This window comes from Maylandia zebra, linkage group LG6 (genome assembly GCF_041146795.1).
Source record: "Maylandia zebra isolate NMK-2024a linkage group LG6, Mzebra_GT3a, whole genome shotgun sequence".
Classification (NCBI taxonomy): Eukaryota; Metazoa; Chordata; class Actinopteri; order Cichliformes; family Cichlidae; genus Maylandia; species Maylandia zebra.
In genome coordinates, this window is record NC_135172.1 from 29,774,211 (window position 1) to 29,795,109 (window position 20,899).

General features: G+C 38.0%; 2 protein-coding genes across 5 annotated transcripts; both read right to left on the reverse strand.

The window, feature by feature from the left end:
* Positions 1-1,722: 1,722 nt before the first annotated feature.
* cfap52 (cilia and flagella associated protein 52) lies at positions 1,723-14,634 on the reverse strand. Its single transcript, XM_004539281.3, has 14 exons — positions 14,411-14,634; positions 13,826-14,025; positions 13,569-13,705; positions 12,605-12,733; positions 12,260-12,359; positions 11,959-12,075; positions 11,593-11,693; positions 11,280-11,450; positions 10,692-10,840; positions 10,352-10,497; positions 7,908-8,059; positions 6,902-7,004; positions 2,461-2,575; positions 1,723-2,222 (listed from the first exon to the last, which is right to left on the reverse strand). The coding sequence occupies exons 1-14, from the start codon at positions 14,469-14,471 to the stop codon at positions 2,041-2,043; spliced, it is 1,863 nt and encodes a 620-aa protein (XP_004539338.1). The 5' UTR covers positions 14,472-14,634; the 3' UTR covers positions 1,723-2,040.
* Positions 14,635-14,970: 336 nt separating this feature from the next.
* LOC101483602 (uncharacterized) lies at positions 14,971-20,231 on the reverse strand. 4 transcript variants are annotated; one of them, XR_013098990.1, is made up of 4 exons: positions 19,999-20,159; positions 18,312-18,369; positions 15,733-17,024; positions 14,971-15,620 (listed from the first exon to the last, which is right to left on the reverse strand). XR_013098990.1 is itself a non-coding variant. In XM_004539280.5 (3 exons), the coding sequence occupies exons 2-3, from the start codon at positions 18,358-18,360 to the stop codon at positions 15,898-15,900; spliced, it is 1,176 nt and encodes a 391-aa protein (XP_004539337.3). In that variant the 5' UTR covers positions 18,361-18,369; positions 20,171-20,231; the 3' UTR covers positions 14,971-15,897. The 4 variants fall into 4 exon arrangements, 3 of the variants coding, with proteins under 3 accessions (XP_004539337.3, XP_004539335.3, XP_004539336.3); XM_004539280.5 differs by lacking the exon at positions 19,999-20,159 and adding an exon at positions 20,171-20,231 and having other exon boundaries at positions 14,971-17,024; XM_004539278.4 differs by having other exon boundaries at positions 14,971-17,024.
* Between the last annotated feature and the right edge of the window lie 668 nt (positions 20,232-20,899).

Sequence of the window (20,899 nt, forward strand, 5' to 3'; positions counted from 1 at the left end):
ATTGCCATGCATACATGGTCAACATTTTCTTCATCCTGCTAATCAAATACCTAAGACATCGTCACTTGCAGACAGGTGTAGCCAAGTCTGGCAACTTTCTGCATGCACATTAATGCTGCTGCTCATACATCATGAAAGCTCGACAAAGTTAGTAAAATGTATGTTAAAATTGTTTTTGCCAGATACATTACATGCAGTTCTGCTTTTCAATGGGAATCCAGCATCTTGTTTGCAATATTCAGATTCTCATCTGAAGCTTAATTTCACAGCTCACCAGTACTAAAGATTGAATTTGGTGGACCAGATGTTCTGATTTATTAAAAGAAAAAGTCAGGTCTCCAACCAATATTCCCGTAATTTTCCCGATGCTCTTGAGCATTGTTAGAAAAATGAACACATGTTACATGTTACAAATTCCGAGGCAAACTGTGTCATTCTGTGTCTGTGTTATGAAGATGACCCGTGTTTTACAGCAATCCTCTGTTCATTATCATTGTGCTAAACGACAGTGCAAGGAATTATGCCCAAGCTTAATGAGCAGGGATTTTATTTTATTTTTTTATTATTTTTGCTGACCTGCCACAGACTGGTAACCTGTCCTGGTTTACACCACCTCTTGTCTCATGACAGTTGGGATAAGCCCCAATCCTCCTGAATTCGATAAGAGGTAGAAATTGGACAGATGGATGGATGGTTTATATAACAATGTTTTTGGTTTTTTTGCAGGAAGTAGTAGTGAATTAGAATTGTACATTGCACCACTCTTTTACCATAACCTCTCAGAGAATAAATCTTATTACATTAGGGGACAGCAGTCCCTAATCTTTTCACTTTTATATACAGAATGTATTCAGACTACTTCAACCTTGCATTTTATATTGTAAATGTAATTTTTAAATTAATCTACAAGAAATAAAAAATAGCACCAGAAATTTTGCTATATAAGCAACAATAACTATTTTCACTATGAAAGTACTGTTTTCCCCATTTCATGGCACACCGTTACACCTTCAAGTCAATCAACTTTTTTCTGGCAAGCTCCATCAGATTGGGTGGTGAACACCTTTGATGTGTCATCTTTACATCTTAGATTTAAACAGTGGTTTATGGTTTAGCTGCAGTTGATCCACTTTAGCATTTTCTTTTCTCAATGCTTCAGTTCACTATGGTGCTGAAAAGTTCTGTCACCCATTCTCAGGTCAAAGCTGGTTTTCTTTAAGACCAGACCAGTCTCCCTGAGGGACACCCCAGTACCATGATGCTGCCATCCCCATGCTTCACTCTAGTGATGGTAATAACCAGCCGACTGGCTTCTGGATAATACCTCTACCATGAAGGCCGGTCACCTACCAGAAGGTCATTCTTGGTCACATTCTTGACCAAGGCACTTTTTGTTCAATAACTCAGTTTGGTAAACTCTAGCACTCAGCTGTTTTGTGTATTTTACTTTTTGTATTTCACAGACATTGAAGCCATATTTAGAAACTGATTCATCCTCTTGCCCTATTCGCAATGACATTGTGAACTTTCTATGTGTGTTTACACCAGGACATGTAGCTTTACATGATTAACAACTGATGTGTGGCTATTACATTCTACACATCTCGAGGCTCAAAAATCAAACAGGATGACTGTCACTGCAAAGGCTCTGAATACTTTTCAAAATGAAGATTTTGATTTTTAATAGAATTTCAAAAGAGCAAAAAAAGAGAAAGGATTTATTAATGCTTTAATTCACGTTTTCTTTTTTTTTCTTTTTTTTTTTTAATTGATTGACAAATATTACCCATTTAAAAATCAACAAAACCATGCAAAAAAAAAAAAAAAAAAACCCCACTACATTTACTATGCATCAGTGAGCAAAAACATCTTATACAGCAATTGTTGCTTCATGAGGTTACATGTATTTATTTTGGTAAGAATGTAAGTCCATATTGCTAAAACAATATAATAGTAACATTTTGTACATTTTTGGAAAACTCAAAAAAAAATGTCTGGATGGCTAAAGGTTTGTGTTTCTTCCCGTGTCCAAATCTCCAGTTAAGAGGAAGGAACATGAGGGAACTTCCAGCAAAGAATGGCTCCATCTGCACTTGTACTGACTAAGTTGCGGCTGTTGGAGCAGATTTTCATGCTGGTAATACTGCCACCATGACCTACCCCTACGTGGGTTACTCCACCTAACATGTAGTCCCACACTTTCACCAGCTTATCATCTCCACCTGGTATAAAAAGGTGAACAACATAAGAAACCAGAAGCTCTAGGGAAATATCACTAATTATTGTGCAATACTGTTCCTTATATAAAACACATGAAAACTATATTTGCATAAAATATTCAATTAGGTTTTGATCTAAACGGGAGCATAACGGGCAAGGCAGCAGGGACAAATATAAAATTGCTATCTATATATGAGTAGCATGGAAGAAGAAGAAGTGCAAATGAGTAATGTGCCATACCTGTCACAAAGTATTTGCCATCCTGTGAGATATGCATGCCATTGATGGCACCAGACTGCGAAGCCTCAAGTTGTCTGAGGGCAGATTTACCCTCAAACACGTCCCAGTAGGCAACCTGAGGGACAAAATGTACACAATGCACAGAAAGTCTAAGTGGAGATGAAGGTTACACATTTATACTCTGAAGTTTTTTTGTTTGTTACTAAGGATTGATAGGCTTGCTATGCAGACTGCTACTAATGAGATCAAGTGAAAACATCTCTGTGCTTTTGTGCTATTTTTATTCAACATTATATACAGTATACACTTTACCACTTCCTATTTTGGTAGTAGTACGCAATAGGTGACCTCAGACTCTCACCTTCACTGCTTTCTCGTTTTAACTCTATATGAAAATGAGCTGGTTTGATTCTATCATATATCTAAATGAGTTTTGAACATCTCTAGGGCTTAACAGCCGTCAGAGTATCAAGTCTCACAAAAGGCGATTGTTAGTTGAAGTTATTTATAGCCCAGGTGGCAGAAGCATCACAAAACCACAGAGCGAGAACAATCCTTTCTTGTTATTTATATGACCGACCTGATTACTTCTTGGGTGGAGTAAATGAAAGCCCAGATGGACTTGATCATTAAAATTAGGCTTCAGTCATGAATGAGTTCCTAGTAGAAGATTTAACAGTTCACCCTATGTGATTTTAAAAGTCAAGAAGCTGTTTAGAAAGCAGTAAAGCACTCAAAACACTGATGCTAAACACACTGCATTTCAAAGTCAATAAGGAGTTGAGAGAAGGAGATGGAGTTACCACAATTAGCTATTTGTAAAGGTCATGTTAAACAAGGCTGTTCACACAGAGCCCGATGCTTATGAGAACAGAATTTCATTTTTTGCCCATTATGCCTAATAGGAAGGCAAATAATACAGGATATGTAATCTTTCACACATATTGAATATTGTGCTTACATGGAATGAAAACTAATATGGAGAAATAAATAGAAACCAAATCTTCCTAATGTAACCAAATCAGAATGTAAGGCTTAAATCTGAACAAAACAATACTCACTTCTCAGCTAAGGCCTGCATTAATCGATAACATATTTAGTGAGATGTCTTTTCAAACAAATCAGCGCCTTAAATTAATCATTGCGCTATGATTAATAAAAAGAAGTTAATGGTGAAATTAAATAGTTTACTATTCGCATAGCCACGATAAAAGTTACTGTAACAATGTTCCCCTCTCTTCTTCTCTCTTAGATCATTGTCCATCCCTTCCTCACCGCCACAGTCACGACCCCTTCCACCTTTCTCATCTCATTTCAGCAGCTTATTAGAGGCTTCCACCTGTGTGAGTTGTCTTGGCCCATCTGCGATCCCTCAGCCTGGGAAACTGGCTCACAGCCATGACATGGGCAACCAGGAAATTAATTACGTGCAGTAAGTGAGAGCAGGTCTGAAAAACATACTCTTAGGACTGCTCCACTTATAAGGACAAATCTCAGGCTATAAGCAGTGTATAGTTGCCTGGGCTACACAGAAGGTTAGAAGCTTTAGCTTATAGAAAATATGCACAGTTACCTAAGGTTATTATGAGCTAGTAATTAATTACTATCAAGGCTAATTAATGTCTCCTTTTTAGCAGAAATAATGTAGTCCAACTGGTTTCAGCTATAATCCCGTATCCTTACCTTGAAAAGACGAAGTAAGCATCATATACTTACTACACCAAAAAACAAACACATCATTATCATTGCCAGCAACATCCTGATCACAAAGCATCTCATTAATACAACTGCTCCCTGACCCTACACAGTCATCCCCCCACCCCTCCTGGCCACTCTCTTTCTCTTCACATTTTTTCTCACATGCTGGTTTGCATCCTGTGAATTTACTCATAGAGTCATGCTGGGAGGTGAAGAAGGCTTGGAGTACAGAGAGAGAGGAGAGAGAGAGAGCATTGCTGTTTGTTGAACCAGACAGAGTGCCTGTGTCCTGGGATGAGCAGATGGTGGATCTGGCTGGCACTTGGGTGGCATAGGCACATCCGCAGGAAGGCACGAACACCACAGCGCTCCCCTCTATCTCTCCTCTTTCTCGCTCTCTTTGAATGCCTCCTTCCCACTTTCTCTCCGCTCGCTCAGCACACCCACCGCGCTGTGTTAATCAGCACAACTTGTCCTCACCTCTCAGCATGCGGGGATGGCAGCAATATGGGTCCAGTGTGTAGCCGGGTTCAAGGGGTGTGGATAAATTGCACAATCAAGGAAAAAAGTGTTTCATTCTGCAGCAGTAAAGGTCCAAGCTTATGTAAATAAGAAGTGCTTGGTTAATCAAGATTATAAAAAAAATTAAAAAAAATTGTGGAGTCAAAGGGTGTGTTTTTGCACCAGTGATTAGCAGCCGGCACAATGGCTTAATTACTGTATACTGAGCTAAGAAACAAATTAGAAGCGTTCAAGCTAATCTGCAGAAATGCACACGAGTATGATTGTACAAGCTTTCATTGTGCTACTCTTTGCTGATCTTAGTAAAGCTGCAGATTTTTCTGTCATTCTCATTAAGTGGAGATTTCAATAACCATAACAACATAATGAGGACTCTACACTGTGACTGTTTAGTGACAGTCTATTTGCATCCTGTTTTTGTTTTTTTTATCATTATAATGATTACCTTTTTCTCCTTTAAGCTAGACAGCTGAGTATTAAGTCTGAGGGAAAATATATGGAGTACATGGACTACAGTAAACAACAAAAAGTAGTTATTATAGACTCACTGTGAATTGCAACAGTTTACAGCTATGTTATCAACAGATTATGAAAAAACAATTGTGTTACAGTGTGATATTCACAGTGTGATCTCTGGGCACTGGATATTTGGAATTGGCTCGGAATTATTTTATTCATTTTCAGAAAAGAAGCCAAACTGTAGAGCAATACTTATTTGTACCAGTGCATGGTGTAGTGAGTCAGAGCAGCCATAAGTTTTCTCTGAGCCCAACTGGGGAAGACACAATGCCAACAGACAGACAATGACTTTTATCATCACCAGCACCAATTGGAACCCACACTCTGAAATGCTAAAACAGGAGCAAACAAGACTAAACTCCAGAGGAGCTTCCACCAGCTCTTGAAGCAAAGAAAATGAACTGGCACCATCTCTTCTAAACTGTAAAGATCAAAGCTGTCCATGCTAACACATCACATGTTCTACCTGTCAAACATCACTCACATTTTCTCCCAGAAAACTTCGTCATCAACACGATCATGCCAAAGCTTGAAACCTGGAGCCCCCATAGCCAGATACCAAGACTAAGTGAAGTGAGATCTACTGATGATGCTAATGTAGCACCATGGACGATACCTACCGTGACAGTTACAGAGACTAACCGGCTGATCTACACCAAGAACGGTGTGGATCATACATACATCATACATGGTACGCCATATCCAAGTGGCCGGCATAATATACAGAAACATCTGTGGTGAGTATGGACCGGAAGTCTCAAGGGCATAGTGGGAGACACCCCGTACGATGGTCGAGAATGACCGAGCTAAGATCCCATGGGACTTCCAGATACAGTAGGACAAAATGTTGGTGGTTAACCAACCCCATATAGTAGTGGTGGACAAGCAGAGGAAGTCAGTCGTAGTGATAGACGTAGCAATACCGAATGACAGCAACATCAGCAAGAAGGATCACAAGAAACTGGAGAAGTACAAAGGGCGCAGAGAAGAGCTGAAGAAGATGTGGAGGGTGAAGGTAACAGTGGCCCCGTGGTAATCGAAGCGCTAGATGCAGCCAAAGCAAGTGTCTCCAGCAGCTCCCAGGAACAACATCCGAGATCTCTGTCCAGAAGAGCGCAGTCCTAGGAACAGCTAAGAGACTGCACAGGACCCACAAGCTCGAGGGGAATTTTTTAAATCAAAGGTTTACTTATTTAAATAAATAATCATTAAATGACATATGCTTGGTATAAACTGAATGTATAACAATGAAGTAAATTTCATTTCATGAGACTTCTTTAAATTGTCATTTTCAATTGAACAGATTCCATTAAATGTATTTTTGTATTGTACTTCTCTATACTGTAAATTCTACATGCAATCAAATTAATTATGGTCAGCATTTTTGGCATGAACATTTTTGTATCCATCTTTTTGTGTGAAAACAAACTCATAAACCACACTTTCTTGGTTCTTACTACAGGGGCAGCTACACTAAAACATTTTTGTCAGAATTAAGCAAATTCTGACTAAAGAAGTTTTAGCAAAATGATCATTAACAAATTCTGACTATACATACCTCTGAGGCCACCATAAAAAACTGGCTTAAAGATAAATCAAGTGAAAAATTTGTGTTTAAATTACTGCCTGCTAGAATGCCAATAAAAATACAGAAATGCACTTAGCAACAAGAAAAAAAAAGATTCTTAATCCCAAAACACACCTTTCTGTCAGTGCCACTGGTGATGATCTGAAATTCCTCTGGATGGTAGCACACAGTCCGGAACAGTGTGTTGGCAATCATCATTTGACGAACTACGAATCGCCTATAAAAGATTATACAAGAGACAAAAGACAAGAAATGACGGGAAGGAAGATGAGTTTGACAGGTGTTGCAATAGACTGGGCAAAAAATAACTCATATGAGGTGCATGTGTCTTCACACCATGACCAGACTGTCGTGTCTGTTCAAATTTTAAACAAAAAAAGCATAAATCTCAAAACAATCTGTATATACAAATGTTCTGAAGTGCACATATTTTCTCTTGTGCAGACAGGGTGTCAGTCTAAATTAATTGAGACTTTTCTACTAATCCATTTAAATAACCTGTTAGTAGTCATACTACAAAGAGAATCCATGATAATTGTATGGGTACTGCCTAGAAGCCTTTAATCCACAGACTCGTTCATGAAGAGGACAGACAATGAAAAAAATGACCATAGTCAGTTTTCAACAGCTTATTGTACTCCCAGAAGAAGCTCACAGATTAAAGGATTTTAAGCTCGCTTATAAAGAACTGGATTTCTTTTTTATCTCATTGTATGAGCCACACATCCACTTCACCATTTCTCTCTTATGACAAGTCAGACATGAAGACAGTGCTCTTCTTTCCTCTCACTTTGTCTCTGTTGGCTATACGTATTATTACCAGATATGTACATTACTTTTCACAGAACAATGTGATTAGCTCATTCAGTAATGTGCCTAACGACTTTATTTTCACTTCACTTGCTCTCATCATTTTTCTTTGATGAAACTGAAAAATAATTATTACAATTTTGACTTAGTGAAGTGGCTCTGCAGTAATTTTTTGGCATTTTGTTGTACTACTAAACACAACATTTCATAGATAAATAATATTTCATACACTAATATTACAATATTAAACACTTTAAAGATGTTACATGGACACAATGTGTGGGTTATGGTTTGCAGATAGGCTACTCACACTATGTCCCAGATGATGCAGGTACCGTCAGAGCTTGCAGAGACACACTCTGTGTCGTCACTCTTGATTTTGAGACAAGTGACAGCAGCTTTGTGCTTTTTCATGGCCTCCAGCAACCGATAGCTACGTGGCTTCAGCTCCCAAACACACACCTATGATAGTTAAACCCAAAATCATTCATTAGGGAAACTATATTTAACTTTATTTATAAACATACAAATATGCTATGGATGCAACAATTTTCAATTTTCATTAAAGACATCTTCAACAGTATGTCTTCTGTTCTTTTGAAATCATGTCAGTCTTCAATGATATTGCATGCTATAGAGATAAACCCCAAATTTAAATGCTGAATGTGTATTTGAAGGGTGCACAGCACAGTCTAGTATGGTGTGTCTGTATAACGAATATAAAGCATGCATAAAATCCTCCAATATTTGCACTAAGCACTGGAATAACTCACAGCTGCTTGTCTTGGAGAAAAATTAGCAATTCTAATTATATGACTAGACATGAGATGCAAACATTCTTATCTTTAAATCAGTTTTGTCATGTTCAGTAGGCATTCCCAAATCAATAACAAAAAAATGTTTTGGGAAAGTCTGAAAATAGTTATGGCAGGATATGGACTACAACTAAAGCTCAATTATCAGTCAGGATAGCCATTTCATGTCCATTTCATAATTCTTGTTGATGATATACTGTGAGAAATTGTGCCAAAGTCTCAAGCTGCCCAAGATTTTTTTTTTTAATTTTGCTAGGAAAACGGAAAATCTGTGATGTGATTTATTGAAACATGCAAACATAAATGGACAAAACAGAGTTTGTACAATTCTGACAAGCTTGAAAGTCTGTATTTGGGACCTTATTCTTCAACACCGCCTGAACTCTTGTAGGCAAGCTTTCTTGTAAGTTCTTTGTAATCTTCAGGAATAGTTCTCCAGGCTTCTTGAATGACATTCCAAGCTCTTCTTTGGATGTCGGCTGCCTTTTGCTCCATTCCGTTCATGTGAACTCACATTGTTGTTGAGGTCCTGGCTCTGAGGATGCCTATCCATGACTGACAATGTTTCATAATGTGTTTGACTATCCAGGTAGTATCACTGTAGTATCTTTGGAATCATTGCCATGTTGATAAATGAAGCCCTTGCTGACACTTTTCAGTCAGTAATGCATGGTCTATCAAAATCTGATCATACTTTTTTGCATTTATAATTACCTCAGTTTTACAAGTACATATTACTGTTGATATTAATGAGGATTTGAAACAAAAAAATTATCTAATTTTGATTTTAAACTCGATAAGACCTGTGTAATTTGGCATACCTCATTGTTTGTTTGTTTTTTAGCTTTTGCCATCCTTGAGAATGGATTCTTGACCATTACCCTTCCATTGTGGGCGATCGTGGCTCAAGAGTTGGGCGTTCGCCTTGTAATCGGAAGGTTGCCGGTTCGAGCCCCTTGGACAGTCTCGATCGTTGTGTACTTGGGCAAGACACTTCACCCGTTGCCTACTGGTGGTGCCAGTGTCCGGCAGCCTCGCCTCTGTCAGTGCGCCCCAGGGTGGCTGTGGCTATCACCAGTGTGTGAATGGGTGGATGACTGGATGTGTAAAGCACTTTGGGGTCCTTAGGGACTAGTAAAGCGCTATACAAATACAGGCCATTTTCCTTTTTTTTTTTACCATTGAGACTAGTTCTGATGAGGCTTATGGAAAAAGCAGATGAATCAGCTAAGGGGTGTAAATGTAAACTGTATCTCTCGGATCCTGTCTCAGTTCTTTGATAGATTTTTCCTATTTCTTAAGGACATGACTACATCTACTATAGATAGTTTTCATGCCTACAACTTCTGTCTACTTGTTCAGTTTCCTCAAATTTTTAAGGACACAATGAACAGATATGTTTATAGCTAATAGCTCTTTTAGAATCACCTTGTTGGTGCAAAAATACAGTTTTATGCCTGACAAACTGTGTTATCTTTGGAATTTGTGTTGATTCAACCAAAGAAAAAGGATCATTTTGAGTGTTTTTGTGACAAGTTGCTAGTAATAAAGTGCTAAAGGTAAAATATAAAACTGGATTTTTGCTAAGTTCTGTGTTGTATGTAAACACAACACTGGTTTATTCTGTGATTTAAGTGCCGTTTTATGCTTTATGAGTCAATGTAAAAACTAAAAACATTCTTCTGAAAATAGACTGAACAGTTCTCAACAGACTAGACTGAAAATTAAGAAAAAAGAAATTTTTTTTTAAAGATCTTCAGAAAGTCTCTGGAAATATTGCTGAACTATTTTAAAACTTATAAGAACATCTGGCTCCTTAGAAGCATAAAGCCAAGAAATGAGAAGCGGCTCAAGACTTTAATATTAAAATATAAATTAAATAATAATATATATCTAATAGTGAACAAATTATAGGTTCATTGATATTATTTCCACTGACCTGTCCTTCTCCCCCTCCACTGACAATCCTTTTGCAATCCCTTGTGCCAGCAATGGCCGTTGCACCCATTGTGTGTGCATTGTGAATGGTGAGCATGAGTTTTCCACTTTCTGGTCCAAACAGACGAATCTTACCATCATTCCATGCTAGAAGACAATGACAGCTAGAGATTAATCTGATTCTGCACAAGAAACAGAACTTTTCAGTAAGTGAAAAGAAACTTTACTTTTATATTTCAGATTTCTGCGCTACTGTAATTGAGATGGCTCGTTATCACCTATTCAAAACATATTTCAAAACAGAAAATTAATTGTTACAGAAATCGCTCTCTGAGTCCTACCACTGATGATGCTTTGTCCATTAAACATGAAGTCCACTGAATTGCAGGTCACATTGGGTATAGTGATGCGCAAAAGCTCTTTAGGCTTGCCTGTGTACCACACTCTGATATCTTCATCTGAGCAGGTTGCAAATAGTTCAGATGTTCCACTAGTGGAAAAATGTGAGGAAAAATAGAGAATTATAGTTGTGTGGTATGGGTTGTTAATATAATTATGTAAATAATTAATTAAAAGGAATATTTTACTCAGGTCTTAGACACATACATAAAACCAATAACATTTCCTCAGAATATGTAGACATGTGGCATGTATATGTCACCCTCTAGTGAGTACAACAGGTAAATAAAGTAATGAATCAGAAACAATTTCAGCACAGTTTAAGCATTGTGGTTTTGCTTTGCTGCATTTGACACATAACATAATGTTTATTTTCTTGCATTTCTGGGTACAAGAGAAAATGTGTGTTTCTGAGGGGCATGGTGAAGGAGAAAAAGGAACAGACTGACTGTTTTCTGATCAATTCTCTTTATCAGGGCATTTATGTTTTATTGCAGAACACTATTTAAATTCTCTTTTCTGACACTTACAACAAGATGGCTACGTCCTTGACAGCATCATTATGGCTGGTGGATATGAGTTCCACTTTGAAATTCTCATAACTGAAGCGATACATCTGAGCAGCCTCTGTGCCAACAAAAAACTCATTTCCATCTCCTAATGTAGCAATGGAGGTTACTGCCTTTTCCAGATCGACTTTCCTGATGTGAGGTAAAGGAAAAAAGTACAAAAATGCAAAAACAAACTAAAGCACTTGAATGCTGAAAATATAGAAAATTCAAAGGTAACAATTATGCACACTAGGGATATTTTATAGTGAAATAATTCAGTCATAGAACTCACTTAAGAGTTTTGAAGTTAGTCCCAGAAGACAAAGTGACAGTGCCAGATCCACAGCCTACAAGTAGGTCCCCAGACTTCAGTATCTTTATGACATTGACACCCTGCAAAGAAAAGGATGAAACTATGATTTTCATTACATTTTTCTAAAACAATTATGCATATTTGAATATATCACTTTTTAAAATTCCTAGATCGTTGACAGCTTCTCAAAACTTAAGAAATTTTTAACTATGTGACATGAACCATGGCTTTTCCTTCCACAGGGATTCCTATTAAGCACAGGGCATGAGTACGGAGTGGCTGAATGACTGAATTCAAAGCACCCAATAAGGAATGCAATGAATGACCTCTACAGTGATGACTTACCATGCTGTATTTTGATTTAGCTGGACCGCAGTGATTCAGAAGCTTTGTCTTCAGGTTAACTTTCATTATGTCTCCACTCATGGTGCCGCAGAAAATGAACTGATCATCCTCTGAAATCTGTACAGCAATATTGATAGTGCAACCACATTATTTCACTATATCTGGTGTGCTATAAGTTTGGAAGATTTAAAAAGTTGAGTTTCACTATTAGTATTCTTATGCACCTTCTGCAGCCATACTATTAGTGTTTTATTGATTTGTTAAGTTTCTGCCTGCAGATGGTTTGCATATGGCTTCATACCTCTAAGCATTTCACAGTCCTCTTGAGCTTGCCTGTCTGACACTCTGTGGGCCTGATCTTTCTGTTGGGGAGGTCCAGTTCCCAAACTCGCAATGTTCCACTGCCCAAAGAAGACCAGTGATATTAAATCACTTTTATGCAATAACAAGGAGCGTGAAAACCCACATTGTGAAGCTAGGTATGCAGAAAAAAAGCAATAGGTAGATGCCTTGTCATTTTATAAGCAGGTTCAATAAAATCTAATTCACAGATAACCTAACAATTACAAATTAAAAATCTAATGTGACATTCAGCTTGGCTTAAAAAAACACAGAAAAGAAAAAATAGTAGACACCATTCACTCACCTCCCTGCTGACACAAAGATGTTGTCATTTGTGTTTGAGTATTGCAAAATCAGGGAGTGACCAGCACTCTGCGCTGAAGCTGGGCTCCCACATATAGCTTGCTTAGTCTCAATATTCCACACAACTATACTGTAAACAAACACAAAAGATAATTAGTACAGTACATTTGATAGGCCATCTAGAAATTGATGTACCCCTTTTTGTGCAGATAAAGATAATTAAAGGCCATACCATGTGTATTCATGGACATTGCATGTCAACACACATTTCAGTAAATGTACTAGTGTAGACATTTGGCTAACTCTCACCTCAAGACACATGAAATCTATTAAACCAGGAACAACAAACCAGTATATATAATAAAACAGACTTCACAGCTTGACCTCATACTGGACTGTCTTTAAATCATGATTCTTATATCATATTTAATAAAAAATAATATGTGCCACTGTGTCTGCTAAGTCTTAACGGATCTACAATGTATGAGCTTCAGTCACTGAAAGCTAACTATCCAAATGGATTCTACTTCACAAGTTCAATACGTCCCCTCTGGCAACAAATTCAGGGTGTTTGTCATTTGTTGCTTCCTGCTTCATAAAACACAAATAAGGGGAAGAGCTGAACCATGTGCAATCTTATAACAAGCATCTTTAAATCTAAAGACTGGCCCAGCTTAGGTTATTCTGGTTTATTAGGGAGTCATAATAGCAAAGGACTTTTGCTTTCCTTTCCAGTACCTTACTAGCCTGGATGTATTCTGACTGTACAACTTCCTGTGTTCTACAAGAACCTTGTGCCTGGCTTGTTAAACAGTAAAACAAATGTGGCATGATCATTGCTCAATGAAATATAGTGTGCTATGTTGGCAATTAGACAATTACTGTGCAAGGCAATGTGTATTTCCATTTTGCAATCTTATTATCTGAACTTGCACCCAGCTGCATCATTCAGCCATAATGTTTACCTGCCATCATCTTGACCCCCAAGGGACACCAGGTACTTGTCATTAGGAGAAAAGGCCAGTGCCTCTACCTTTGCCTTGTGGAGCACCAGCTCTGTATAGATTGTTCGGGTCGCATAGTCCCAGATTATTATTGTAGCCTAGGACAACATATTAAGTAGAATATTGTAATTTATTCATCAAAATTATTTAACCCAATATCTGATGGCAGATTTGCCAGGTAGTTACAAAAACATTCAAACATTCCTGACTAAGATTACCTTAAAGCCCATAAAGTTGACCTGTCCAGAGGCAATATACAGTCCACTTTTTGACACTGAAATACAGGTTACATTGTTTGTATGGCCATGTAAGAACTCCTGTTTGCCATCTTTAATTCTCTTGAGAATGATTGTGCATCCAAGAGGGTAGATCATGTGCTCGTTGTCTGGATGGACTCTTAGGCCAGAAGAAACATGTCCTGGTGAAATAAAGCAAAGTACATTGAACAGACAATCTGTTTGTGATTATGAAGGTGGATGGTTGTTTTAATAATAATGGATAATAATAACGGGAATGTGCACTCTATCTTCATAGCTACACATGTAAGTTCAAAATGTAATCTTAACAACAAAGGTACAGTCTAAATCACACAAGGGGACGAGAACTCAGCCCGCTAGACAGCTCTGGAACAAGGAGAACATCAATTTTGGACTTAAAGTTTTACAGCTTTTCCTACTGTTAAAGACCGCGCAATGTTTTTAATATTAAAAAACTACCACTGTGTACAGTACTTAGCGTGTTACTCCAGACTTTTCAGCTGTCGTATCATTAAGCTAATTTAAGTTTGCAGGGGGGAAACTTACCGTTAAAGCCAATAACAGCCTCCAGTTCGAGCCGAGGTATACTTTCTGTTTCAACATCCATTATCAAACTAACTGTATTTTATTCACCCGAAAAATAAACTGTATTTTAACCTGTAAATTCAAATTTTGTTTAAATAGCGCTAATTATTTTTTCTCAGGCAGGTGAAGTAGTTCACACCAAACAAACGGTCGCCCAGCAACATCAATAAAGCGCCACCGGCTGAATGACGTTTCTCTGCTGCATTCACGTGGTATCGGAAATTTTACAATTGAAACAGCCGTACACAAAAACAATTAAACATAATTGGCAAATTACACTGGAAAATCGGTATTGCATTTGTAGGGTTCACTGTATTTGCACTATGGATAAAGATGACAAATTAATCTGTGACCTATACTGGCATTATACAAAAAACTTAAAATTCTCTCATTTCACAAGTAAACATGTCACAGAAGAATCTGGGACATAACAGAACAAATAAAAATACATTTCAGCACATTTACTGATTATCAGTACAAAAACATTGAATGCCCATTGTCTGAAATTACTACAGAGTTCATCACAGTACATCACAATGTATCTTTATTGAATGCAAGCTATCGTGCATGAATAAGATAAAAATCATTGGATTACACAACTACATTATATATATGTTGTACATCTAATATAAAATTATACTGATATAAAAACTTAAAAAGTACAATGTTCTTTGTTCATTTAATTTTTTTTTTCACAACTTGTACAAGCTTAAATATGCTACTGCACTCAAGAGTGGAGTACCTCTGGCCACTGTGACATCACTGCAGGTCCTGCCCAGAGGAAAATAGTGCAGTTCATTTTTCTTTTTTACTCTAATTTAGAAGAGCATAACCATGTTGTAAAGATTTAACTACTGAAAAAAATACTGTAATTGGCTGTAAATGCAAAATCTGCAAATTTGACACTTATGATGGCAAATTAGGTAACAAACATTTTTAAAAGAAAGTACACTTTGTTTTATAAACTGCAGAAAGAAGCAATACTTAGCTACATCCTGGTTTGCACTGCACCATACAAAATTTTGTACTGATATAACTGTAGGTCCAGGGAAACTTTCCAGCCATTTGGTAGGGCAACTGTATTTCCTTGTCCTTTGGTAAAGAACTATGAAATATTCTTAAACGCTAACCACACCACATGTCATAACAGTGAACTGTGAACAGAGCAGACCTACACTGAGCTGTGTGATCAAAAAGTAGATATTCTAGGCACATCCAAAATTTTAACTGCTGCTGTACTCCAATTAATACAGACTTCAGCAAACACATCTTCTAGCACTGACCTGGTGCCCTGTCCTAACTGAGATTTTTAAAAAGAATTTTAGTGGACAGTCAGCAATGAAAGCAGAAAGGTGAATCATCACAAGAACTTTTAATAACTTGTCAATAGAACAAACTCTCTCAAAACTAAATGAAGAGGAAATGTGCTTTTAATAAACACTCAACTTTTACGTTACACTGTCGGGATTCTCTGAAGGTCCTTCAAAACTTAGCATTTCTTTGGATGTGTCCCCAGCCATCTGTCTGTGTGCGTGTGACCTCCGGTGTCTGCTGAGAGAATGGCTCCATGAAAACCTGCGGCCGCAAGTGAGGCACAGATAGGGTCTCTCTCCAGTATGTGTCCGCCGATGCTTTGTCAGTGACTTGTATCGCGTGAACGTTGCTCCACATTCATTACAAATATATTTTTCTGACTTAATATGAACATTTTGTTCATGCTCTTTCATGTTGCCCAGCTGTGAAAAGCCTTTACCACACACAGGGCAAAGATGTGGCTTCTCCCCTGTGTGGGTCAATCCATGAATATTCAAATCCTGGCGAGAATAAAACTGCTTGCCACAGATAATGCATTTGTATGGTCTTTCCCCTGTGTGGCTCCTCATGTGCCTTTTCAGTCCCTCAGAGCGAGAGAAGCAGCTCTCACATAAGGTACATTTGAAAGGCTTCTCTCCTGTGTGGGAGCGGAAGTGCCTACGGAGCTCCGAGGCCTTGAAGAAACACATCCCGCAATCCGCACAACTGTGAGGTTTTTCTGGCTGCTCCTCGTGTGTCTTTTCGTGTGCTTTGCAGTGACCTGACTCGGAGAATCCCTTACCGCAGACCGAACAGGTGAAAGGCTTCTCTCCAGTGTGCATACGCTTGTGACGAATGAGTTTGTTAAGTTTGCTGAACGTCTTCATGCAGTATGAACACTGATGAGGTACCCTGGGTTGTTTTGTGTGTGTGCGTTTGTGCCTCTCTAATTTTGAGGGTCTATTGAACACTTTTCCACAGTCGGGACAGGGGTGCTTGTTAGTCCTACTGTGGCAATTCCGGTGTCGGATCAGCTTCTCTTGTTGTGTAAAGCTCTTATTACAATGCTCACAGTTATGAAGAGTTTTGGGCTTCCTTGTGTGTACAGGTTTATGCCTCTCCAGCTTTGACGGTCTGTCAAATATCTTGCCACAGACAGTGCAAGGGTAACACTTGTCTGATGTGTTGCTCTGTGGCTGTTTGGAGTTCTCTGGCTCGGTGATCACTGAAGCATCACTGGAATCTGATTCTGAGATGATTTTCACCACCACTATTTCTGGACCTGAAGAGGAATCACATTAAAAACACAATTTGAGTGTGTTACTGACTGAAGTGACTTAGCAAATCTCAGTTAGCAAAACACAATGATGAACTTTTATCGTGTTACACACATCAGGGCTCTAGAGTGTGAAATTAGGTCGCAAATGCAACCTAATTTCTCAATGGAGCAACTAAAAACAATCCTAGGTCGTACCAGTGTGACCAGCTGTTCGAGTAAAAAGTAAAAGTAAAAAGTATGGTCAATAACAGACACACAGAATGCCCATATTGTGGTCAAACCAATCAGAGATAATCATGGGCGAACCTCTCAGATGCCCATGCCCATGGTAAGATGTTCAGATATTGAGATGTTAAATTTGAAGCCTTTGAGGCATTTTTAATTTTGACTTTGTTTTATTTTATATAGCTTGAGATATTTTAAGTTTCAATTTCAGCTCAGTGAAGCACTTTAAGTACAAGCAGTACCGTATCTTTTGGACTATAAGGTCCAAAAAATACGTTTCATTTTCTCAAAAGTGCACCTTATGTATGAATTCTGGTTGTGCTTATTGACTGCGAATCTGTCAAAATGTTTTAGTACGACTTTGGTAAGCTATGAAGCTGCACCGCTTGATGGATTGTTGGAGCTACCGTACTGATGAGCCTCGCAGAGTAATACGTACACACATAATATTACCGTATTGTGTGTATATAAGGACCCCAAAATGGCACCTGTTAAGAGACATGCTTATGAAGCGGATTTCAAACTCTATCAGTCATGCAGTAGAACATAGGAATAGAGCAGCTGCGACAGAATTCAGCATTAATGAATCAATGGTGTGGAAGCGGAGGAAACAAGAAGAATGACTGGAGTAAAGTTTGACTTATATGACTGTTTTGTTTTGCTTAATGCGCCTTATGATCTGGTGCGCCTTATGGTCCTTATGGTAACTTATCTTTCTTGTAGAAATGTGCTCCAAATAAAGAACTTTGTGTTGGCAAGATTGTTAGTTAATCATTTACAAATCAGTATTGTCTGTATGGACAGCAATTTAACAAAAAAAAAAAGTGAACATGTAAAGCTGCTGTGTTAAGCGATGCGGTTGTAAAATTTGAGTGCACCTAAACTTTGTGCTGGTGCATCTAAGAAAAGAAGTTAGGTGCACCAGTACAACTGTGGCAAAAAGTTAGTCTAGAGCCCTGCATATTTAATCCATGCTCAACGGGACTTCAAAAAAAGTGAACTTACTTATTGCAAAAATTTTGATCAAAGGGGGAAAAAAACATGCAAAATACCCTCAATACATACTTTCCTCTGCAGATTCTGTTTTAGGGACAGGTGTGGTGTCTGGGCCCATTGCTGCAGCCTGTTGATGTACAACCCATAAAGAGTTAAGGAACAAATACACAATATCACATATTGTAGATTTACTGTTACAGCTTCCACGATGCAAACTCGTACTGTAGCTAATGTCTGAGACCAAAAGGACTCATTAGACACATCCAGGGAAATTCAAACAAAACTGGTGTGGAAAGGGAACAATAAGCATTGATACAGCTAATACAAAATCTTAATGGAGAGCTATTTCAGATGAGCAGCTGTCAAGTTATCCCTGTGAAATCCAAGTAATTTGGTGTTTGAGTTTGTAAAAAACAACAACAACATAAGCATCAGCAATTAGACTTTTGTGTAAGCCTGTGGCAAAAGACAATTTATTGTATTTAATTGGACCTTCCTGACTAACTGGCTGTGACTTGTTTATGTGGCTAACTACTGATTAGTTAGTTGGAAGTTAGTTGAAAAATCTACTTATCAGTGCTCCCTGGTGGGCAAACTATGCAAAACAGATACTATCGCTAAATTACCTCAAATCTACATTCACGAGACACTTTATCAGGTACACCTTGCTAGTACCATTTTTAACTCCAATTGTATTAAGAACTGCAGCAATTCCTCCTAGCACAAATGCTGGTGCTGATATTATCAGACCAGGTCACATTTTTGGAACTTTTTATACATCACAGGAGTGGCATCTCCTGTGATGTATAGGAGATGCTACTTCTGCTGCTGTAGTCCATCTGCGACCACATTTAAAGCGTCGTGCATTCACACTGGTTATATCAAGTTCCTGTTGACATGTCTGTAGCGTAATGATTTCTCTTTCTTTTAAGCCCACAAACACGAATGTTTGATTATTAGCAACAGGTTAACAGCTTCTTCTCCCGGTGTTGTTGAGTGAAGTGACGTTTTAATTAATCTGTTTAAAAACCACACATTGTATTTCATATTTGAGAGATCATGAACAGTTTAGCACATTTTTGTCTCGGTGCCTAAACACCTCAATAAGATTCTCTTTCCAAGTATTTTTCAAGGCTCTACATACTATATGTTTCATATGTCTTAAATTTAATACAAAGAATACTAAGCCACTTATCTGTTTAAGCATACAGCAGTGGTAATTAGATCCAAACTACAAAATATATTTGTCTGACCACCTCTGTAAAATACAAGATAAACAGCATGTATGAAGTGGGTTAAGCAGTCCGGTGTGCTGCACACACCCAAGGTCTGTCTCAGGAGGCAGGAAGGAAAACAACACTAAACAACCCTTAACGCTCAAAGTATGTATCAATATCCTCAAACTAACCTTAAAGATGCACGTGAAACTGAAAGTGGTCAGTGCTGGTTCTGAAAGCTAACATGTTGTTTATTTACCTCTACAAAAAAAATATCTGTGCTTTTGCACAGATTTGCTGGAATGTTTGTGTGTCGACTATTATTAACCCGTCCACTTGCAGCGTCGGTTAACGATTGCCAATAAGGGGTTATAATTAAACTCACGGGTAGCGTTAACACAGTCACACCGGCATGCAAATACAAACACAACAGCTGCACCTTTACAGCGTTTGTTAGCTACTGTCGCTAACGCTAACGCTGCTATTTTAGCTAACCACACCGTACAAGCCTCGGAGACGCAAACACGATTCAGGCCCACCTCTCTAATAATCCGTAAAAGAGAAAGCTTGCCACAGCCTCTATCTACAGAGTTTTAAGTGAAAACGTCTTCGTCCGAAAGGACAGCTAGTCGCAGCGGACTGCTAAACCAGCCGCAGCAATTTGGGGTTGATGCTCGTTCCCTTGCATGGTGCCTTCAAGTACCCACGTACTTTCAAAAACGGGTTCTTGTCTTTGCGGTTCAGTCAGATGTCCAACAGGGGCGAGCTCAGATCGTGGACAGTGTTGACGTTGAGAGGCGTCACTTGCTTTTCTTTTTAAAATTGATTTCATTTCATTTGTTTATACAAAAAAAAAAACCCCACACAGGTTGTTGAAGCCAAATAAACACAGATACCAAAGGCTCTCCAAAATAGAAATAAAGGCAACCAGACATGTTGAGGATTTTTTTCTTTTTACTCACATTATATCTATCAGTAGTAGTTTTTCCCCGTTATCACTAAACAAAGAAAACTATATTCTCCTTTCAGATGTCACTCCCATTACTATAAATGGTTCCATAAAGCTACAGAGATTACTTAGTTTCAGCAAATTATTCAATGTTAAGAAATAATCTTTGCAGCTCTCTCTCTCTCTCTCTCTCTCTCTATATATATATATATATATATATATATATATATATATATATATATAGAGAGAGAGAGAGAGAGAGAGAGAGAGAGAGAGATATGAGCTAAAGACATTCATTTATAATTGAAATGCTGATAATTTTAGAATTTCCAAACCAGAGTTAAGTTTAATAAAAAATAAAATAATAATAATAATAAAAAGTTGTACTTGCTTTCAGTCCCATTACAGTTACAGCCACATAATTTTAATAATAAAACATGTATCTGAATAAGTTACTTTACTGAGGAGATTAGCAAATGATGACCCTGATG